General features: G+C 44.5%; 1 protein-coding gene across 3 annotated transcripts in view; it reads left to right on the forward strand.

The window, feature by feature from the left end:
• SLC1A7 (solute carrier family 1 member 7) overlaps positions 1-15,491 on the forward strand; it is a 100,007-nt gene that overhangs the window by 39,786 nt on the left and 44,730 nt on the right. Inside the window, exon 3 of one of the 3 annotated variants that reach the window (XM_081485267.1) lies at positions 1,708-1,771. Coding sequence is in view for 2 of the 3 variants with exons in the window: in XM_081485266.1 (XP_081341392.1) it covers positions 9,649-9,825 (177 nt within the window). In the remaining variant the exon portion in view is untranslated. Of the gene's footprint in view, positions 1-1,707; positions 1,772-9,648; positions 9,826-15,491 lie in introns of those variants that run through there. The other 2 variants (XM_081485266.1, XM_081485265.1) reach the window with 2 other exon arrangements.

Consider the following 15,491-nt stretch of genomic DNA (forward strand, 5'->3'; position numbering starts at 1 on the left):
AGGCAGGCAGAAAGGAAAGCAGGTAAGGAAGAGCATTCTGTAACAATCGAGCACTTAGCTCAGAGGATCTGTGCGTCTCCGTGCTATTCTTACTGTTGGGCTCTGTGGAAGCCTTGCCATCCAGCCTTGTAAGCAGGACTGGTTTCATGGGAAACAGAAGGGCCCCATGTGTGGGTTAATGCTCGGTTATCACCACCTCTAAATTCTTATTAATTTTGTCTTTGAACCTGTTGTATAAGCAAAAGTCTGATGGAACAATGAAGCATACACATGAGCTGAGAAGAGGCATGTAGTATAAATGTTCTCCACTGTCCCTGGTGTCTCCACCCACAGACAGTGTACATGATGCCCCATGAGCTCAGAATTCTGGTAAACTGGAGATGCTTGGGAATTCAGCAAGACTCAAAGCAGGTATAAGGAGAGCACGTTATGTCTGCAACCGATCAAGTAGGAATGCTGAGAAAATACCCTTTGCTTAAACTGGAACTTGCTACAAACACAGAAAGGAGACAGTGGCATTGAAAGAAACACAAACGACCAAGGAAACTTATGTAACTTTCTTTTTTAAAAAATTTATTTCTTTTTAATTGGAGGATAATTGCTTTACACTATTGTGTGGGTTTCTACCGTATATCAACATGAATCAGCCACAGGTACGTGTAAGTCCCCTTCCTCTTGAATAATGTAATAATAATAATATTGATAATAATAATATTATCATTATTATCCATCCCTCCCACCCCATCCCACCACTTAGGTTATCACAGAGCACCAGATTTGAGCTCCCTATGTCATATGACAAATTTCCACTGGCTATCTAATTTTACATATAGTAATACATATGTTTCTGGAGAAGGCAATGGCACCCCACTCCAGTACTCTTGCCTGGAAAATCCCGTGGATGGAGGAGCCTGGTAGGCTACAGTTCATGGGGTCGCTAAGAGTCGGATACAACTGAGCAACTTCACTTTCACTTTTCCCTTTCATGCACTGGAGAAGGAAATGGCAACCCACTCCAGCATTCTTGCCTGGAGAATCCCAGGGACGGCGGAGCCCGGTGGGCTGCCGCCTATGGGGTCGCACAGAGTCGGACACGACTGAAGCGACTTAGCAGCAATACATATGTTTCAATGCTACTCTCTCAATTCGTCCCACCCTCTCCTTCCCCTCATGTGTCTACCAGTCTGTTTTCTATGTCTGCATCTCCACTGCTGCCCTGCAGGTAGGTTCATCAGTACCATCTTTCTAGATTCCATGTATATGCATTAATATATGGTATCAGTCTTTCTCCTTACTTCACTCTGTATAACAGGCTCTAGGTTCATCCACCTCAGTAGAACTGAGTCAAATGTGTTCCTTTTTATGCCCAAGTAATATTCCACTGTGTATATGTACCACAACTTCTTTATCCATTCATCTGTCAACAGACATCTAGGTAGCTTCCATATCCTGGCTATTGTAAATAGTGCTACAATGAACAGCAGCATACATGTGTCTTTTTCAATTATGGTTTTCTCAGGATGTATGTCCAATAGTGGGACTGCTGGGTCATATGGTAGTTTTATCCCTAGTTTTTTTTTTAAGGAATTTTCATACTGTTCCCTAGTTACATATCCTTTCCTACTGTGTTAGCCAACTATTTATACGAAAATGATACAGAAGAAAAAAGACAGGACTACCCACAGTTTTTTTTTTATTTTTTTAAAGGAATCTTCCTATGCTGTTGGTGGGATGTAAACTGGTAACAGCCGCTATAGAGAACAGAACAAAGGTGACATATTTTTATTTTTTTAATATTTATTTTTAATTTATTTGCTTATTTGGCTATGCCGGGTCTTAGTTGCAGCATGTAGAATCTAGTTCCCTGGTAAGGGATTGAACCCAGGCCACCTGTATTGGGAGCTCAGAGTCATAGCCACTGGACTGCCAGGGAAGTCCCCATAGTTCCTTTTATTTTTTTTCTTCTTTTTTATAATTTCATTTATTTATTGTCTAGGCTGGGTCTTTGTTGCTGCTCGGGCTTTTCTCTAGTTGTGATGCATAAGCTTCTCATTGCAGCGGCTTCTCTTGTTGCAAAACACAAGCTCTAGAGAGTGGCGGCTTCAGTAGTTGTGGCCCCCAGGCTCTAGAGCACAGGCTCAATAGTTGTGGCACACGGGCTTAGTTAATCTCAGGCATGTGGGATCCTTTCAAATCAGGGGTCAAACTCATGTCTCCTAAATTGGCAGGTGGACTCTCCACCCCCACAGTTCCTTAAGTCCTTCCTCACTCACCAGTGAACCAAAGGGAGAGAATGTACTTGTAGAATGTATATGTGTCAAGAAGTGAAACACAGTTGAATTAGTTTTGTCCAGTGTTTCCACTGTTCTGGTCAAGAACAAAATAGATATACATGCAAAAGTTACTACACATAGACTGTGTAATTTTGGTGATTCTGCATACTAGTTAAAAACTCTTATATTTTGAAACTGGCATTGCAAATATCTTTAAGCATGAACGGGAAAATTCATAGTAGTAATTTAAGATTTTTATTTTTACTTACTTAAGACATTAAATAGCAAATTAAAAAACACTATGAAAAGAAAGAGACTGTAGAAAAAAGCTTCATGTTTTAGTACTTTTAGTGCACTTTTTTCCTGCTTTTTGAACAAAAACCCACACATGTTCATCTTGCTTTGGGACCCACAAATTATCAAGTCAGCTTTGCTTATAAATATTTTTTTTACTGAAACTGGCTTGATTTAATTTCCTGTTATTTGCTAACAAGAGCCTTTGATTTGGAAACTTAATCTGAACTTGCTGGGGGGTTAACTTTATACTTTGCTCCAACTATTATATTCAAGTGGGTGGAAGTGTGATGCAATGTAAAGAACACAGGCTTTTAGATGTAGCAAAGAACACAAGCTCTTTTCTAAATGTAGAAAAGAGGCTCAGAGAGGCTTACCAATTTGGGCAAAGTCACACAGCTTCCAAGGGAAGATTTGAGTCTTGAATCCAGCTCATCATGACTCTAGAAAGTTTAGTAGAATGTTCTGTGATCCCATAAATATTCTGTAAATATTCTGCTCTGTTCAATATGGTAGCCACTAGCCACATGGGGCTATTAAGCCCTTGGAATATGGCTAGTGTGACTGAATTCGTTTTTTTCCTGTGTATAGCAGGACATGTATTCTTGTTATCATAACATTTTAATCTCATTACAAAGTGATTAGTGTTGTTTCCAGTGGAGAAATCTCTACTGAAGCAAGTTTAAGTGTGTGTTCTTGAACAAATCTAGTCCTATATTTATGTGGGTGCAGCCAGAAGTCCATTTATTTGATTCAATGGCTCAAGGGATGACAACACTGGTTTGACACCAGCTGTCCTTGTCAAAGACCACATACACCAGGTGACCAGAAACTCTTTTCAGGGACTGCGATAGTTAATTTTATGTGTCAACTTGACTAGATCAGAGGATGCCCTGATATCTGGCTAAGCATTATTCCTGAGTGTGTATAGGAGAATGTTTCTGGCTGAGACTAACATTTGGATCAGCAGATGGAAGAAAGTGAATTGCCCTCCCCAGTGGGGGTGGACACCCTTCGATCTGTTGAGGGCTGGGGTAGAACAAAAGGGCAGAGAAAAGTTGAAATTGGCCCCTTCTTTTCTGCCTTATTTCTTGAGCTGGGACATCTCATCACATCTTAGAGTACTGGATTTTAAACTTTATGTCCCATTAATTTCATTGTAAGTAATGCTATTGCATTGGACTGAACAGAACCAGAACTTGAGCCCTTCCCCTTGCACTTGTCCCCAACAAGTCCTGCAGCACTTGACCCAGTTCAGTGATGCCTGCGGAGGGGCTGAATCGCTCACTGGCTCCCTCTGGTGTGAGGCTCATGGCAGAGCCTGACACACAGTAGGTGCTCAACAAACAGCAACTGGTCTTGTGGGTGCTTAGGGCCAATTTTTAAAGATGAGGAATCTAGACAGGGGGCTGATCAGGGAAGAAGGAAGGTCATAGGAGAATCACTTTACCCCATTCTCTGAGGCAAACACAGGAAAGGACCAGCCTCAGCAGAGGTCAGACAGCCCCTCAGTGACTAAGGCTCACAGGAATCCATGCCCAGCTGGGTTAGATGTCCACAGAAAACCTTCCAGTAAGGGCCCAGCCTACAGAGAGCTAGGAGACGCGTCAGGGAGGAGATGAAGGCGCCTCTGGTATGTCTCTGAAAAGCAGCCAACAAACCCAGAGCTGTCATCACCATAAACACAGCTGGGAGTTCAGACAGCTCAACCTAAACTCACTTTGATACACAGTAGGAGTGAGCCCCCAGGCCTGCCAGCCACTCAGCCCACTATGTTGAGGGCTCCCTTTTGGGAGCAGCTCTTATATCCCCAACCTGGACCCCTCTTTGGAACAAGCTCTCCTCTTGCCTTCCCCTTGATCAACACTCCCTACCCTGGGTTAACTCCTGGCTTATTCAGGTCTCCGACTAAATGACCCCTCCTCCGAGAAGCCTTCCTACACACACCTTCCCTGGCTGAGTCAGCCCCTCTGCTGGCCCTGGAGAATCATTAATAATTGGCAAATAAATGGACTCTGCAGCTCTCTACCATGATACATACTGCATAGAGTTGCCGTGATGAGAACCAGCCTGACTACAAACTCATTCATGCAGGGTGCGACAGCTGCCCTTGTGATCCGGGGCTCTTTTTTTGACAACGCTGTTTATGTTCTCCGTCCACAGCATCTTAATCAGTGTGGCTCAAATCTCCCAGGAAGCATCTCCCGTGCTTCCTGCTGCCCATCAGTTTCCGCTGCTCTGGAGGCAACTCCTTGTCCCTTGGGGCTCCCCCAGACCCTTGTCTAACTTTGAGGATGATCCTTCAAGGTGTTTTCAAATAACATGATAACAGAGACTTAATTTTATTCACACAGATTTTTACTTCCTTGTCCAAGCCACGTAAAATGGACTGGAAGGATTTCCCTGGTGGCCTAGTGGTTAGGATTCCAGGCTTTCATTGCCATGGCCCAGGTTCAATCCCTGGTCAGGGAACTGAAATCCTACAAGTCATGTGGCGTGGCAAAAAAAAAAAAAAAAGGAACTGCAGTTAATCCCCAGTGGTGATTGTGAAAGGGCCTGAATTAGTGGGAATAAAAGGAAGGGGGTGTACATCTGGGGTGATTAGGAAAGGCTTCAGGGAAGATGGGGCATTTGACCTGTGACTTTGGAGACAGAGAAAGACATTCCAGGCAGAGGAAATAGCATGGGCACAGATGTGGAGGCCTGCGAGAAGATGCAGGGCTCCAGGAACCCAAAGTTGTTTGGTGTTATAGGAGCCTAAGGTATGATGTTGAGCAGGAGGAGATGGTGTGCTGGAGAGGTGAGCATATACAAGTTCCCGAGGACTTCAGAACCAGAGACTTCTTCCTGAGGTTTCAGTATTCCAATGTGTTTTCCCCAAACACCAGACTCATGGAACTCTCAGCTCCAGAAGAGGGCTGGGTTTCTGTAACCCCATGTGGAGACTTCCTTTAACATATGCTAGTTTTGTAAAGGCTCTGCTAAAACTAATAGCAAATTCCTGTGAGTGTCTGCAGGGCACCCAGGCAATGCTCTAAGCATACATCTAAGCAGGCATCACCGAATTTGACTTGAATTTGATCACAACCCTATAAACTATGTAATGTTTTATTATCCCTATTTTATAAAGAGGTAAAGAAATTTTATAGGGAGGTTAAGGTCACACAGCTAGTAAGTGGTAGAGCTAAGATATGAACTTGAGTAGTCTGATTTTGAGCTTCCTGGAGCAAAGAACTAGCTTAACTTTGTTTCATCCAAATTATAGTTTTTGCACATCTAGTAACATTGTAAGGAAATTGATTCTGTGGACAATGGGGAGCTTTTAAAGAGTTGTTATCCAGGAGCCTTTCTATTTGATTTGTAAATATCCCTAGTTTGCTCATTATCAGTCATTTATACTTTAGTGTGAATTAGTCTTTTCCTGCGTGCTAGGTTGCTTCAGTCGTATCTGACTCTTTGCAACCCTACGGACTGTAGCCTGCCAGGCTCCCAGGCAAGAATACTGGAGTGGGTAGCCATTTCCTCCTCAAGAGGATCTTCCCCACCCAGAGATCAAATCCAAGTCTCTTATGTGAGAAGTCCTTTCCTACAACACCTCAATATCCTTATAAGCTCCCTGAGAGCAAGTATTGTATCAACTCATTGCTATGTCTACAGTACCCAGGAGGAATGACATGAGAGGGTGCTATAAGAATATTTGCTTGGGTCTTCCCTGGTGGCCCAGTGGATAACTATCCACCTGCCAATGCAGGAGAAATGGGTTCAATCCCTGATCCAAGAAGATTTCACATGCTGAGGGCAACTAAGCACATGTGTCACAACTACTGAGCCCGCGCACCCTAGAGCCTGTGCTCTGCAACAACAGAAGCCATCACAATTGGAAACCTTCTCACTGCAATCAAGAGTAGCCCCCACTCCCCACAACTAGAGAAAGCCTCTGCAAAAGCAACAAAGACCCAGTGCAGCGAAAAATAAAAAAATACGTGTGTAAATTAATTATCTAAAAAAAAAAAGAATATTTGCTTAAATGAGTTGTAACTTCCCCTGTTGAAGACAGTGGAAGCAATGGGAAGGAAGGCCTGGAGCCTGGGAGGTGGTTGTGTCAGAGCATGAGGGACAGGAGATGGGAATAGTTGTGAGTGCACCATGGGAATCTAGAGTCTTGGAGCCAAAACAGAAAGCAAGACTCACCTACTTCATGGCTAAAGGCCAGGGCTGCACATTGACCAGCCTAGACAGCATATTAAAAAGCAGAGACCTTACTTTGCCAACAAAGGTCCATCTAGTCAAAGCTATGGTTTTTCCAGTAGTCGTGTATGGATGTAAGAGTTGGACTATAAAAAAAAAGCTGAGTGCCAACGAATTGATGCTTTTGAACTGTGGTTCAAAGACTCTTGAGAATCCCTTGGACTGCAAGGAGATCAAACCAGTCCATCCTAAAGGAAATCAGACCTGACTATTCATTGGAAGGATTTATGCTGAAGCTGAAACTCCAGTATTTTGGCCACCTGATGTGAAGAACTGACTCATTTGAAAAGACCCTGATGCTGAGAAAGATTGAAGGCAGGAGGAGAAGGGGATGACAGAGGATGAGATGGTTGGATGGCATCACCGACTCGATGGACATGAGTTTGAGTAAGCTCCAGGAGCTGGTGATGGACAGGGGAGCCTGGCATGCTGCAGTCCATGGAGTCGCAAAGAGTCGTACACAACTGAGCGACTGAATTGAACTGAACTGCACATTGATTGACATGCAAATCCAAATATCTTCTCAGAATGTTTTCTCTTCTATGCAGCAACTAAATCACCTGGGCAATTCAAAAATGAGGCATTTGTTGGAGCTGAAGGTGTTATCAGTAGATTCTTGGTTTTAAGAGCAGGAGTTGGAGGGGAGAAAACACTCTCAGACCTGTATCCACACCCATACACCTAAAGTTACTGGAAAAGAGCAATATATTTGGAAAGAAAAGAAAGTGAAAGTCACTCAGTCGTGTCTGACTCTTTGTGACCCCATAGCCTGCCAGGCTCCCCTGTCCATGGAATTCTTCAGGCCAGAATACTGGAGTGAGTAGCTGTTCCCTTCTCCAGGGGATCTTCCCAACCCAGGAATCAAACCCAGGTCTCCCGCATTGTAGACAGATTCTTTACTGACTGAGCTACCAGGGAAGAAATTTGGAAGGTTGGCTTATGGCACCGAGGGATCCTTAGAAAGCACCTAGGCTGTTTCTCTCATTCTATGGAGGACAAGACTGAGGTCCAGAGACAGCAAGGTCACAGAGCTGGTTGAGACTGGAGCCTGAGGGTCCCCTCCCAGTTGGGGGCTCTGCCCAAGGCTTCAGGGCCTGAACCACTGTGCCCTCCCCTCAAACCCCCAGCAGTTCCTTGGCCCTGTCACCTTTTTGAGGGGAGGCAAACTTGTGCACACACCACCCACCACAGACTCACAGACCCGAGCTCTCTACTGTCACCTGACTGCCCCTAATGAGATTACAGACTCCTAGTGAAATAGAGTGTTAATTCCCTCTGGCTTTAAGGGGCAGGCCAGGCTGCAAGAAATAGCAAAAAAAAAAAAACCCAATAAATAAACAAATCCCCCTCAAAACAAACAAACAAAAACCACCTTTATCTATAATGCTGAATACAGATGATAATCCTAAGAGCCCTCTCCCTGCCAGCTCACCCCTGCTTTCATGAATGTGCTCTCAGTAGAATGTTGCACCAGCCGTAAGGAAGTACATGGTTATTATTATGTCTGTTTTGTTGGGGAAACTGAGGCCCTGTGTGATTAAATGGCTGTTCTGGATCACATGGCTAGCAAGTGGCAGAGCTGGGGCTTGAATGTAGATCCCTTGGACATTGTCATCTCTAAAAATAATAAGCCCTGAGATCCTCCAGGGCTCCCAGCTTCAGGCTTAAAGCACCCTGAAGGACAATAGGTAGAAGAGCCTAAGTTTGAACTCAGGTCCACTGGACTCAAATCTTACATTCCTGGGCTTCCCTGGTGGTTCAGTGGTTAAGAATCCGCCTGCCAATGCTGGGGACATGGGTTTGATCCCTGGTCCAGGAAGATCCCACATGCCACAGGGCAACTAAGCCTATATACCTCAACTACTAAAGTCCACGCTCTAGAGACTGTCCTCCAAAACAAGAAAAGCCACTACATCGGGAAGCCTGTACACCACAACTAGAAAGTAGCCTCCACTTGTAGCAACTAGAGAAAGCCCATGCATGGCAATGCAGACCCAGTGCAACCCCCCCCCAAATTAATTACTTTTAAAAAAAATTTACAAAAAAATCCTACATTTCCTACAATATTGGGAAGCACCAGTGAACCCATCCACTTGTTCATGTGGTGGAAACCAAACCAACGATTTCCACTCTGCTGTTTGCTAGCTCTAGGCCTGTGGCCAAGGGACTCTGGCTTCCTGGAGTCTCAGTCTCTCTTTCAGTAAAATGAGCGTTGGAACCCTAGGGCTGTTGGAATGATTCCTGATGGTTCACACAGATAACACAACTTGAACAGGCCTGCCACAAAACATGCCTGCTTTTGGCCCACCTCTCTTTGCTCCATCTGTAAAATGATGCTGACAGTACTTACTTTTTTGAGATCAGGGTTAGGATTAAGTGTGGTAATACAAGTAATGGGCACCTGGAACATCACGTGGTGTACAATGAAAGCTTAATGTTGGTGATTGTTAGCTCTGCTAGGTAGCTATTATTATTAGTTTATTGTTGCTTATTACTGCTACTTATTATCTTGCCTTCAGTTCTTTCTGAAATGAAGCAGAGGTAAAAATCAAACCAACCAAATGTCCCTCTTGTTCCTCCCACCAGCTCCCGGTCCTCTTCCCTCTTTAAGAGGAGCACTTGGCTTTGAGGTCTGAACCCCCAACCACATGGCCTGCTCTAATTTCCCAGGCTCTAATCTGCTCCTAGCTCCTAATGATGCAGCTGGTAATAGGATTGTGGCTTTCCTCTGGGGCAGCCACGCAGGCCATGGCTGTGGGGCTGGCGACTGGCACTTAGCAACACCAACCACCTGCCAGAGCCAGGATCCTGTGACCGGGCTGGCCTCCCGTGCATGGAATGGTGCTGTGCCCTGGGCCAGCAGGCTGGGCTCGCCATGGTGCTGGGTGCCATCCTGGCACGTGGGAGGGATGTGTGCAAGCGGAATGGACTGCTCATCCTGTCTGTGCTCTCTGTCACCGTGGGCTGCCTCCTTGGCTTCTTCCTGAGGACCCGGCGCCTCTCACCCCAGGTCAGCCACGTGGGGCATCACGGGTCCCCATCTCAGAGGGCTAGGAGGGCCTGAGGGATCTGGGGGTCATGTTCCCACTCCATGGCTCCCGGGTGACATGAGAATGGGTGAGTCACTTTTCCTCCCAGTTTTCTCATCTGTAAAGTGGGGTGTGAGAAATGCATTGCAGGACAAGCACATGAGAGGAAGTGGCTACACACTGGCATCTCCAGGTGAATGAGAGGCAAGGGTATTTTGTGAGAGTACCCACAGGCTAAGAGCTGTGGGGGAGGGAAGAATAGAATCTGTTGTTGTTCAATCACCAAGTCGTGTCTGACTCTTTGTGACCCCATGGACTGCAGCATGCCAGGCTTCCCTGTCCCTCACCATCTCCTGGAGTTTGCCCAAGTTCATGTCCACTGAATCGGTCCACACGGAATGGAGTCTATAAGTGTGCAAAGCAGGCTTCAAAGAACACCTCCTAGAGCAGTTCATGGGCATTCTAGGCAGAGGTAACAGCAGGAGTGGTGAGACAGAGGGGCATGGAAGATTTGTGAGGGAGGAGCAGAGCAAACTATTCACAGCAGCTGGAATGGACACTCTGAGGCTGGGGCTGGAGCACAAAGGCCATCAGGCTTCTAGATCCCATCACCCAGCATCGACTTGGGGCAACCTCGAGGAGCTCTGAGCAGAGCAGTGATATGATCAGACCTGAGCTTGGAGATATCATATCCCTCTGGTGCTGAGTGGGTAGTGGTAGGACTGGTAGGGGGCAATGAGGGTATGAGACATGAGAATGGGAATGAACAGAGCAGATATGAGAACCGCATCCCAAAGAAGAAGTTTCTGGATGTGGTGGCTGATTGAATGTGGAGACAGGGAGATAAGGTAGGCCCTCAGGGCTCTGGCCTGTGTAACAGCAAGGGTGATGATGCCTTGCCTGGGGAAGAGCCCTTTTCTCAGTTAGCACCCAGCTCCCATGGGAGAGGGAGGGACTCTCATGGTGCTGAAGGAAAAACTATTATGATGCTATTAAAATGGTAAGGAGGACTTTATTCAGGACTATTGTGATAGGCGTCAAGACCATGGCAGTAGGGGAGAGTGATCAGGCGCAACTCTAAATACAACAACGGCTGCTGGGGATTTACAGCTGAGGAGCACAGTGCAGAGGTCAGTGAACAGACAATTACTAAGAGACATCAAGGGTAGGGTAGGGGGATTCTTGCTAAACTCACTAACAAGATGCTTGCTGAAGGCAGAGTTGGGGGTTTCTCACTAAATTGATTTAGCATGATTTTTGCTACAAATAGGTGAAGCAGGATGAAGAAAAGGCCCAAGGATGAGGCTCAGTTGAAAAGAGGACTCAGAATAACCTGTCTAAAGTTTGATCAAGGAGAGAGTTTTTGTCAATGGGTTTCTGGAAGATTCCCTGTCTCATAGAATTCCTCTCTCTACAGTTCAGTGATATGATCTCTACAATTGGGGCTCAAGGCATCAGATTTCATCATCCAGGAGAAGGAAAACATCCCTCTCTGGGAATCAAGCCCACTATTATGATAGTGACACTGTTAAACTGCTATCAGTTATTTAGGGAGAAGCGTGGACTCTGGAGGCAGAGGAACTCTGAACTTGGACTCTACTAGTAACGGCTGTGTGGCCATAGGCAAAATCCTAGTTCCTTTCTGAGGCTCAGTTTCCTTATCTATAAAATGGAGGGGTGGGACTATATGTCTGCTAGAATTGCTGGGAGGGGTAAACAGGGAGTCATCAGTGACCAGATGCAGTGGGTGCTTAGTGAGCGTTACTTAACTCCTCCCTCCCTTACCTATGTTCCTTACCTAGGTCCAAGTCCTACCAAGAACCACCTCATATATCCTGAATCTGATAGAAATTCTTCCAGACCGGCCCACATCTGAAATTACACTCTCCTCCCACACTCACCCCAGGCCCATCCCTCCACTGGAGCTCAGCCACTGGCGGTCTTGCTTCAGAATCATTTGTTAAGAGTCTATTTCTCCCATCAAACTTTGACTTGTTGACTATCACATGGGCTTTCTTGATCCAAAATGCGAGCCTAGCTAAGTGTCACAGAGAGAACACTCAACTAATTGCTGAATTAAACTGGCAATGGCACCATCTGCAAGCCACTTTAATTTTCTTCAGCAACTAAAATATATTTCTTGTAGGAAGATTAATTTGTGAAAACAAGTTGGAATGCCTATTATTAAAAGCCAGACTCATCTGGGGCCTCCTTTGCCAAAGCTGCCTTCCCCATCTGTTTGGAAATGCAAATGTGTTCCGGTCTGGATTAACCTGCCAGATAAACTGAAGGAAGGATGTGAAGTCTTAGAACAATTATTTGACAGGAATTGGCTTTCTCAGCATCTTACTTTGAAATCCAGGAGTTGTTTGTTTGATCTCTGCAAGTGACTCAGAAACCAAACCCTTCTTATTTTGTAAGCTTATGCAACAAGGCAAAAATCATAAACAATATGCAAAAGGGTAGAATGTCCTATTTGTGAAAAGAACTTACAAAATCACAAGATTTATCTTTGGAAATGGGTATCTTGTTTAAAATCATAGATCTTTTTGAGAGTTCCAGTTAAACCATGGTGAATTTGCAATTGTACCCATTTTTCTTTCCTTTCTGGTATACCACTAAAACTGTAGCAATGGGATTGTTTAAAGATATAAGCTCCCAAGAACAAAGACGATACAAAAGGAGACATTGAAAAAAGAAGTTGAGGAATTATATATAATACATTAGATGAGAAGTGGATGGAGCTGAATGTTCTCATTTAGTAGAGCACAGAAAGCTGAACTCCTGTGTCTGTAGAAGCAGATATCACTTGAGCTTGTCTCGGAAAACTCCAGAAGGGCTCGGGACTTGAAAGTACAGGGTGCTGCAGGAGGCAAGGGTCAGGCATGCTGCTGAAATCAGCGATACTGGCTAGAATTTTGTAACTGCAGCAGTTAGACCCCTATGTCCCCTTCCAGTTCATGTAATCAAGGGATTCCTTATCTACTATCTCCATCCCCTGCTTGTTACAAGGAACCAGAGAAGCTTGACTAAGGGACGTTAGGCCCACCTATAAGTGTTGGGAGAGGGGAGGTGATGCGGCCAAAGCTTCAAGAGAATTAGTGAACAAACATCTGCATCTTGAGTGTGGGGTCCATCTACAATTGCTGTCAGCTGGGCTTAGGCACAGCCACACCTCCACCCAGCCAGAAGTAGAAAGGGACTTCTCACTGAAGCCTCAGAGGAAAGACCTCCAAATTCTGCTGTGAAGGAGAATCCTCCCCACAGTGAAAACACCAGATCCTCACCCATCAGTCTTCCTTGAGGAGCCTTCAGTTGACAAGTTCCACTCATCCATACAGAAGTTTAGTGCTTCACACTTACACATAAGCAGAAGGTGAATTCAAACCTGCTAATGTGGAAGATAGCGAGACCAAACAAATAGCACAGAGGGTCTCTAATGAAGCATGGGCAATGCCGGGAGTAGAAGAACATTTTCTAATCTTAAGTTCTTCAGGTATATGAGAGAAGATATAGTGACTATAAAACAGAACAACATGCAAAGAGAAGGAATAATTCAATAATAAGAAGGAGATTTTGGAAATTAAAAGTAGATGAGCCAAGATAAAAATGTCAATAGCCGAGATAAAGCTGCAGAAATCTCCCAGAAAGTAAAACAAAAAGAGATGAAAATTGAAAAAGAAAATATAAGAAAATGAGAATGTCCAACATTCAACTTACTAATAAGAGTTTTAAAGAGAGCTAACAGAAAAAAGTGGAGAGAAAAATTTCAAAAAGAAAACAAGACTATTTCTCAGAAGTGAAAAGTATAAGCACAGTGCTATGAATTTTTTAAAAAAGAAGAGAAGCTCATACCGTGGTCTATTACCATGAAAATTACCAAAAAGCTAGAGATAAATAAACAATCCTAAAATGGTTCTGAGAGAATAAAACAGATCTAATGTAAAGAATGGGCTTCTTAGGTGGAGTTAGTAGTAAAGAACTCGCCTGCCAATGCAGTAGACATAAGAGACATAAATTCGATCCCTGGGTTGGGAAGATCTCAAGGAGGAGGGCATGGCAACCCACTCCAGTATTCTCGCCTGGAGAATCCCATGGACAGAGAAGCCTGGCGGGCTACAGTTCATAGGGTCACACAGAGTCAGACATGACTGAAGCAACTTAGCACACACACACCTATGGTGTAAAGAATAGGAAGTAAGAATATCTTCAAACATCTTAAGTGATACTGGAATCCAGAAGACAAAGAGGAAATGCCTTTGAAATTTGGCGGGGAAATTCTTTTAAGCCAAGAATCTTATATAAAGCCAATCTATTATCAGAGGTAAAGATACAATTAAGGCATTTTTACTATGTAAGGGGCTTCCCAGGTGGCGCTAGTGGTAAAGAACCCACCTGCCAATGCAGGAGACATGAAACGCAGGTTTGATCCCTGGGTCAGGAAAATACCCTAGAGAAGGAAAAGGCAACCCACTCCTATTCTTGCCTGGGAAGCTCCATGGACAGAGGAGCCTGGCAGGCTACAGTCCATGGGGTCATGACTTAGTGACTAAACAACTATGTAAGACTCAGAAGTTTCTCTCCCATTTGCCCTTACTGAGGAATCTACCAAAGGAGACACTCCAACAAAACAAGCAGATAAGCCAAGAAGACAAGGGATCCAGGAAAGAAGGGATCCTAGACAGGACAAAGTCCCAGCAAAGAAGAGACCTGTGACAACCACTGGCCTAGGCAGCAGTCTATGCAGCCTGGAAAAAGAGGATGGAGAGCTTTTGGACTGAGGTCCCCGGAGCCTAAAAAGGGACTCACATGTTTGAGTATATAGGAAATACCATTGTTAGGCATTTTAAAAGAGATGTTAAAGCATTTGGAAGAAACTAATGAATGGTTCACAGAAAACAAGGTAAATGAAAAATTAGTCAGTTATTAATTTCAGGAAGTAAATGAAGGTTGTACAAACAGGGGCCACGGGTGGTTCAACAGTGAGCAATATGCTGTGATCAAAATATTTTAAATCTTGGTAACTAGTTTAACCAAAAAATGATATAATGGCGAAATGATAGGAGGAAAAAGGGAATAAGAACTAAGCCCTCCTCATCTGTCATGGCAGGGAAGTTAATAGACGTCAAAAAGGTATACCTGGAGATAGCATTAAAACCATATTATTTACAAATAGCAATACTAAAGGAGAAGCGGCTAGAGGAGTTGAGGATAGTCACTCCTGGGAGGTTGGGGTTGAGGATAAGGATGGATGAGGAACAGCTGTTTTTTATCATCATGTGGCATGTTCCTTCAGTTGTGTCTCACTCTTTTGTGGCCCCATTGACTGTAGACCGCTAGGCTCCTCTGTCCATGGGGATTCTCCAGGTAAGAGTACTGGAATGAGTAGCCATGCCCTCCTCCAGAGGATCTTCCCGACCCGGGGACCCACCCTGAGTATCTTACGTCTCATTATAGTGCTATCTAAAGTAAAGAATATATAAGAGATGGGAATACCAAACTACTTTACCTGCCTCCTGAGAAACCTATATGCAGGTCAAGAAGCAACAGAGCTGGACATGGAACAATGGACTGGCTCAAAATTGGGAAAGGAGTACATCAAGGCTGTATATTGTTACCCTGCTCATTTAACTTACATGCAGAGTAC

Source organism: Giraffa tippelskirchi, chromosome 5 (assembly GCF_054371585.1).
Source record: "Giraffa tippelskirchi isolate mGirTip1 chromosome 5, T2T-mGirTip1v1.2.pri, whole genome shotgun sequence".
NCBI classification, from domain to species: Eukaryota; Metazoa; Chordata; class Mammalia; order Artiodactyla; family Giraffidae; genus Giraffa; species Giraffa tippelskirchi.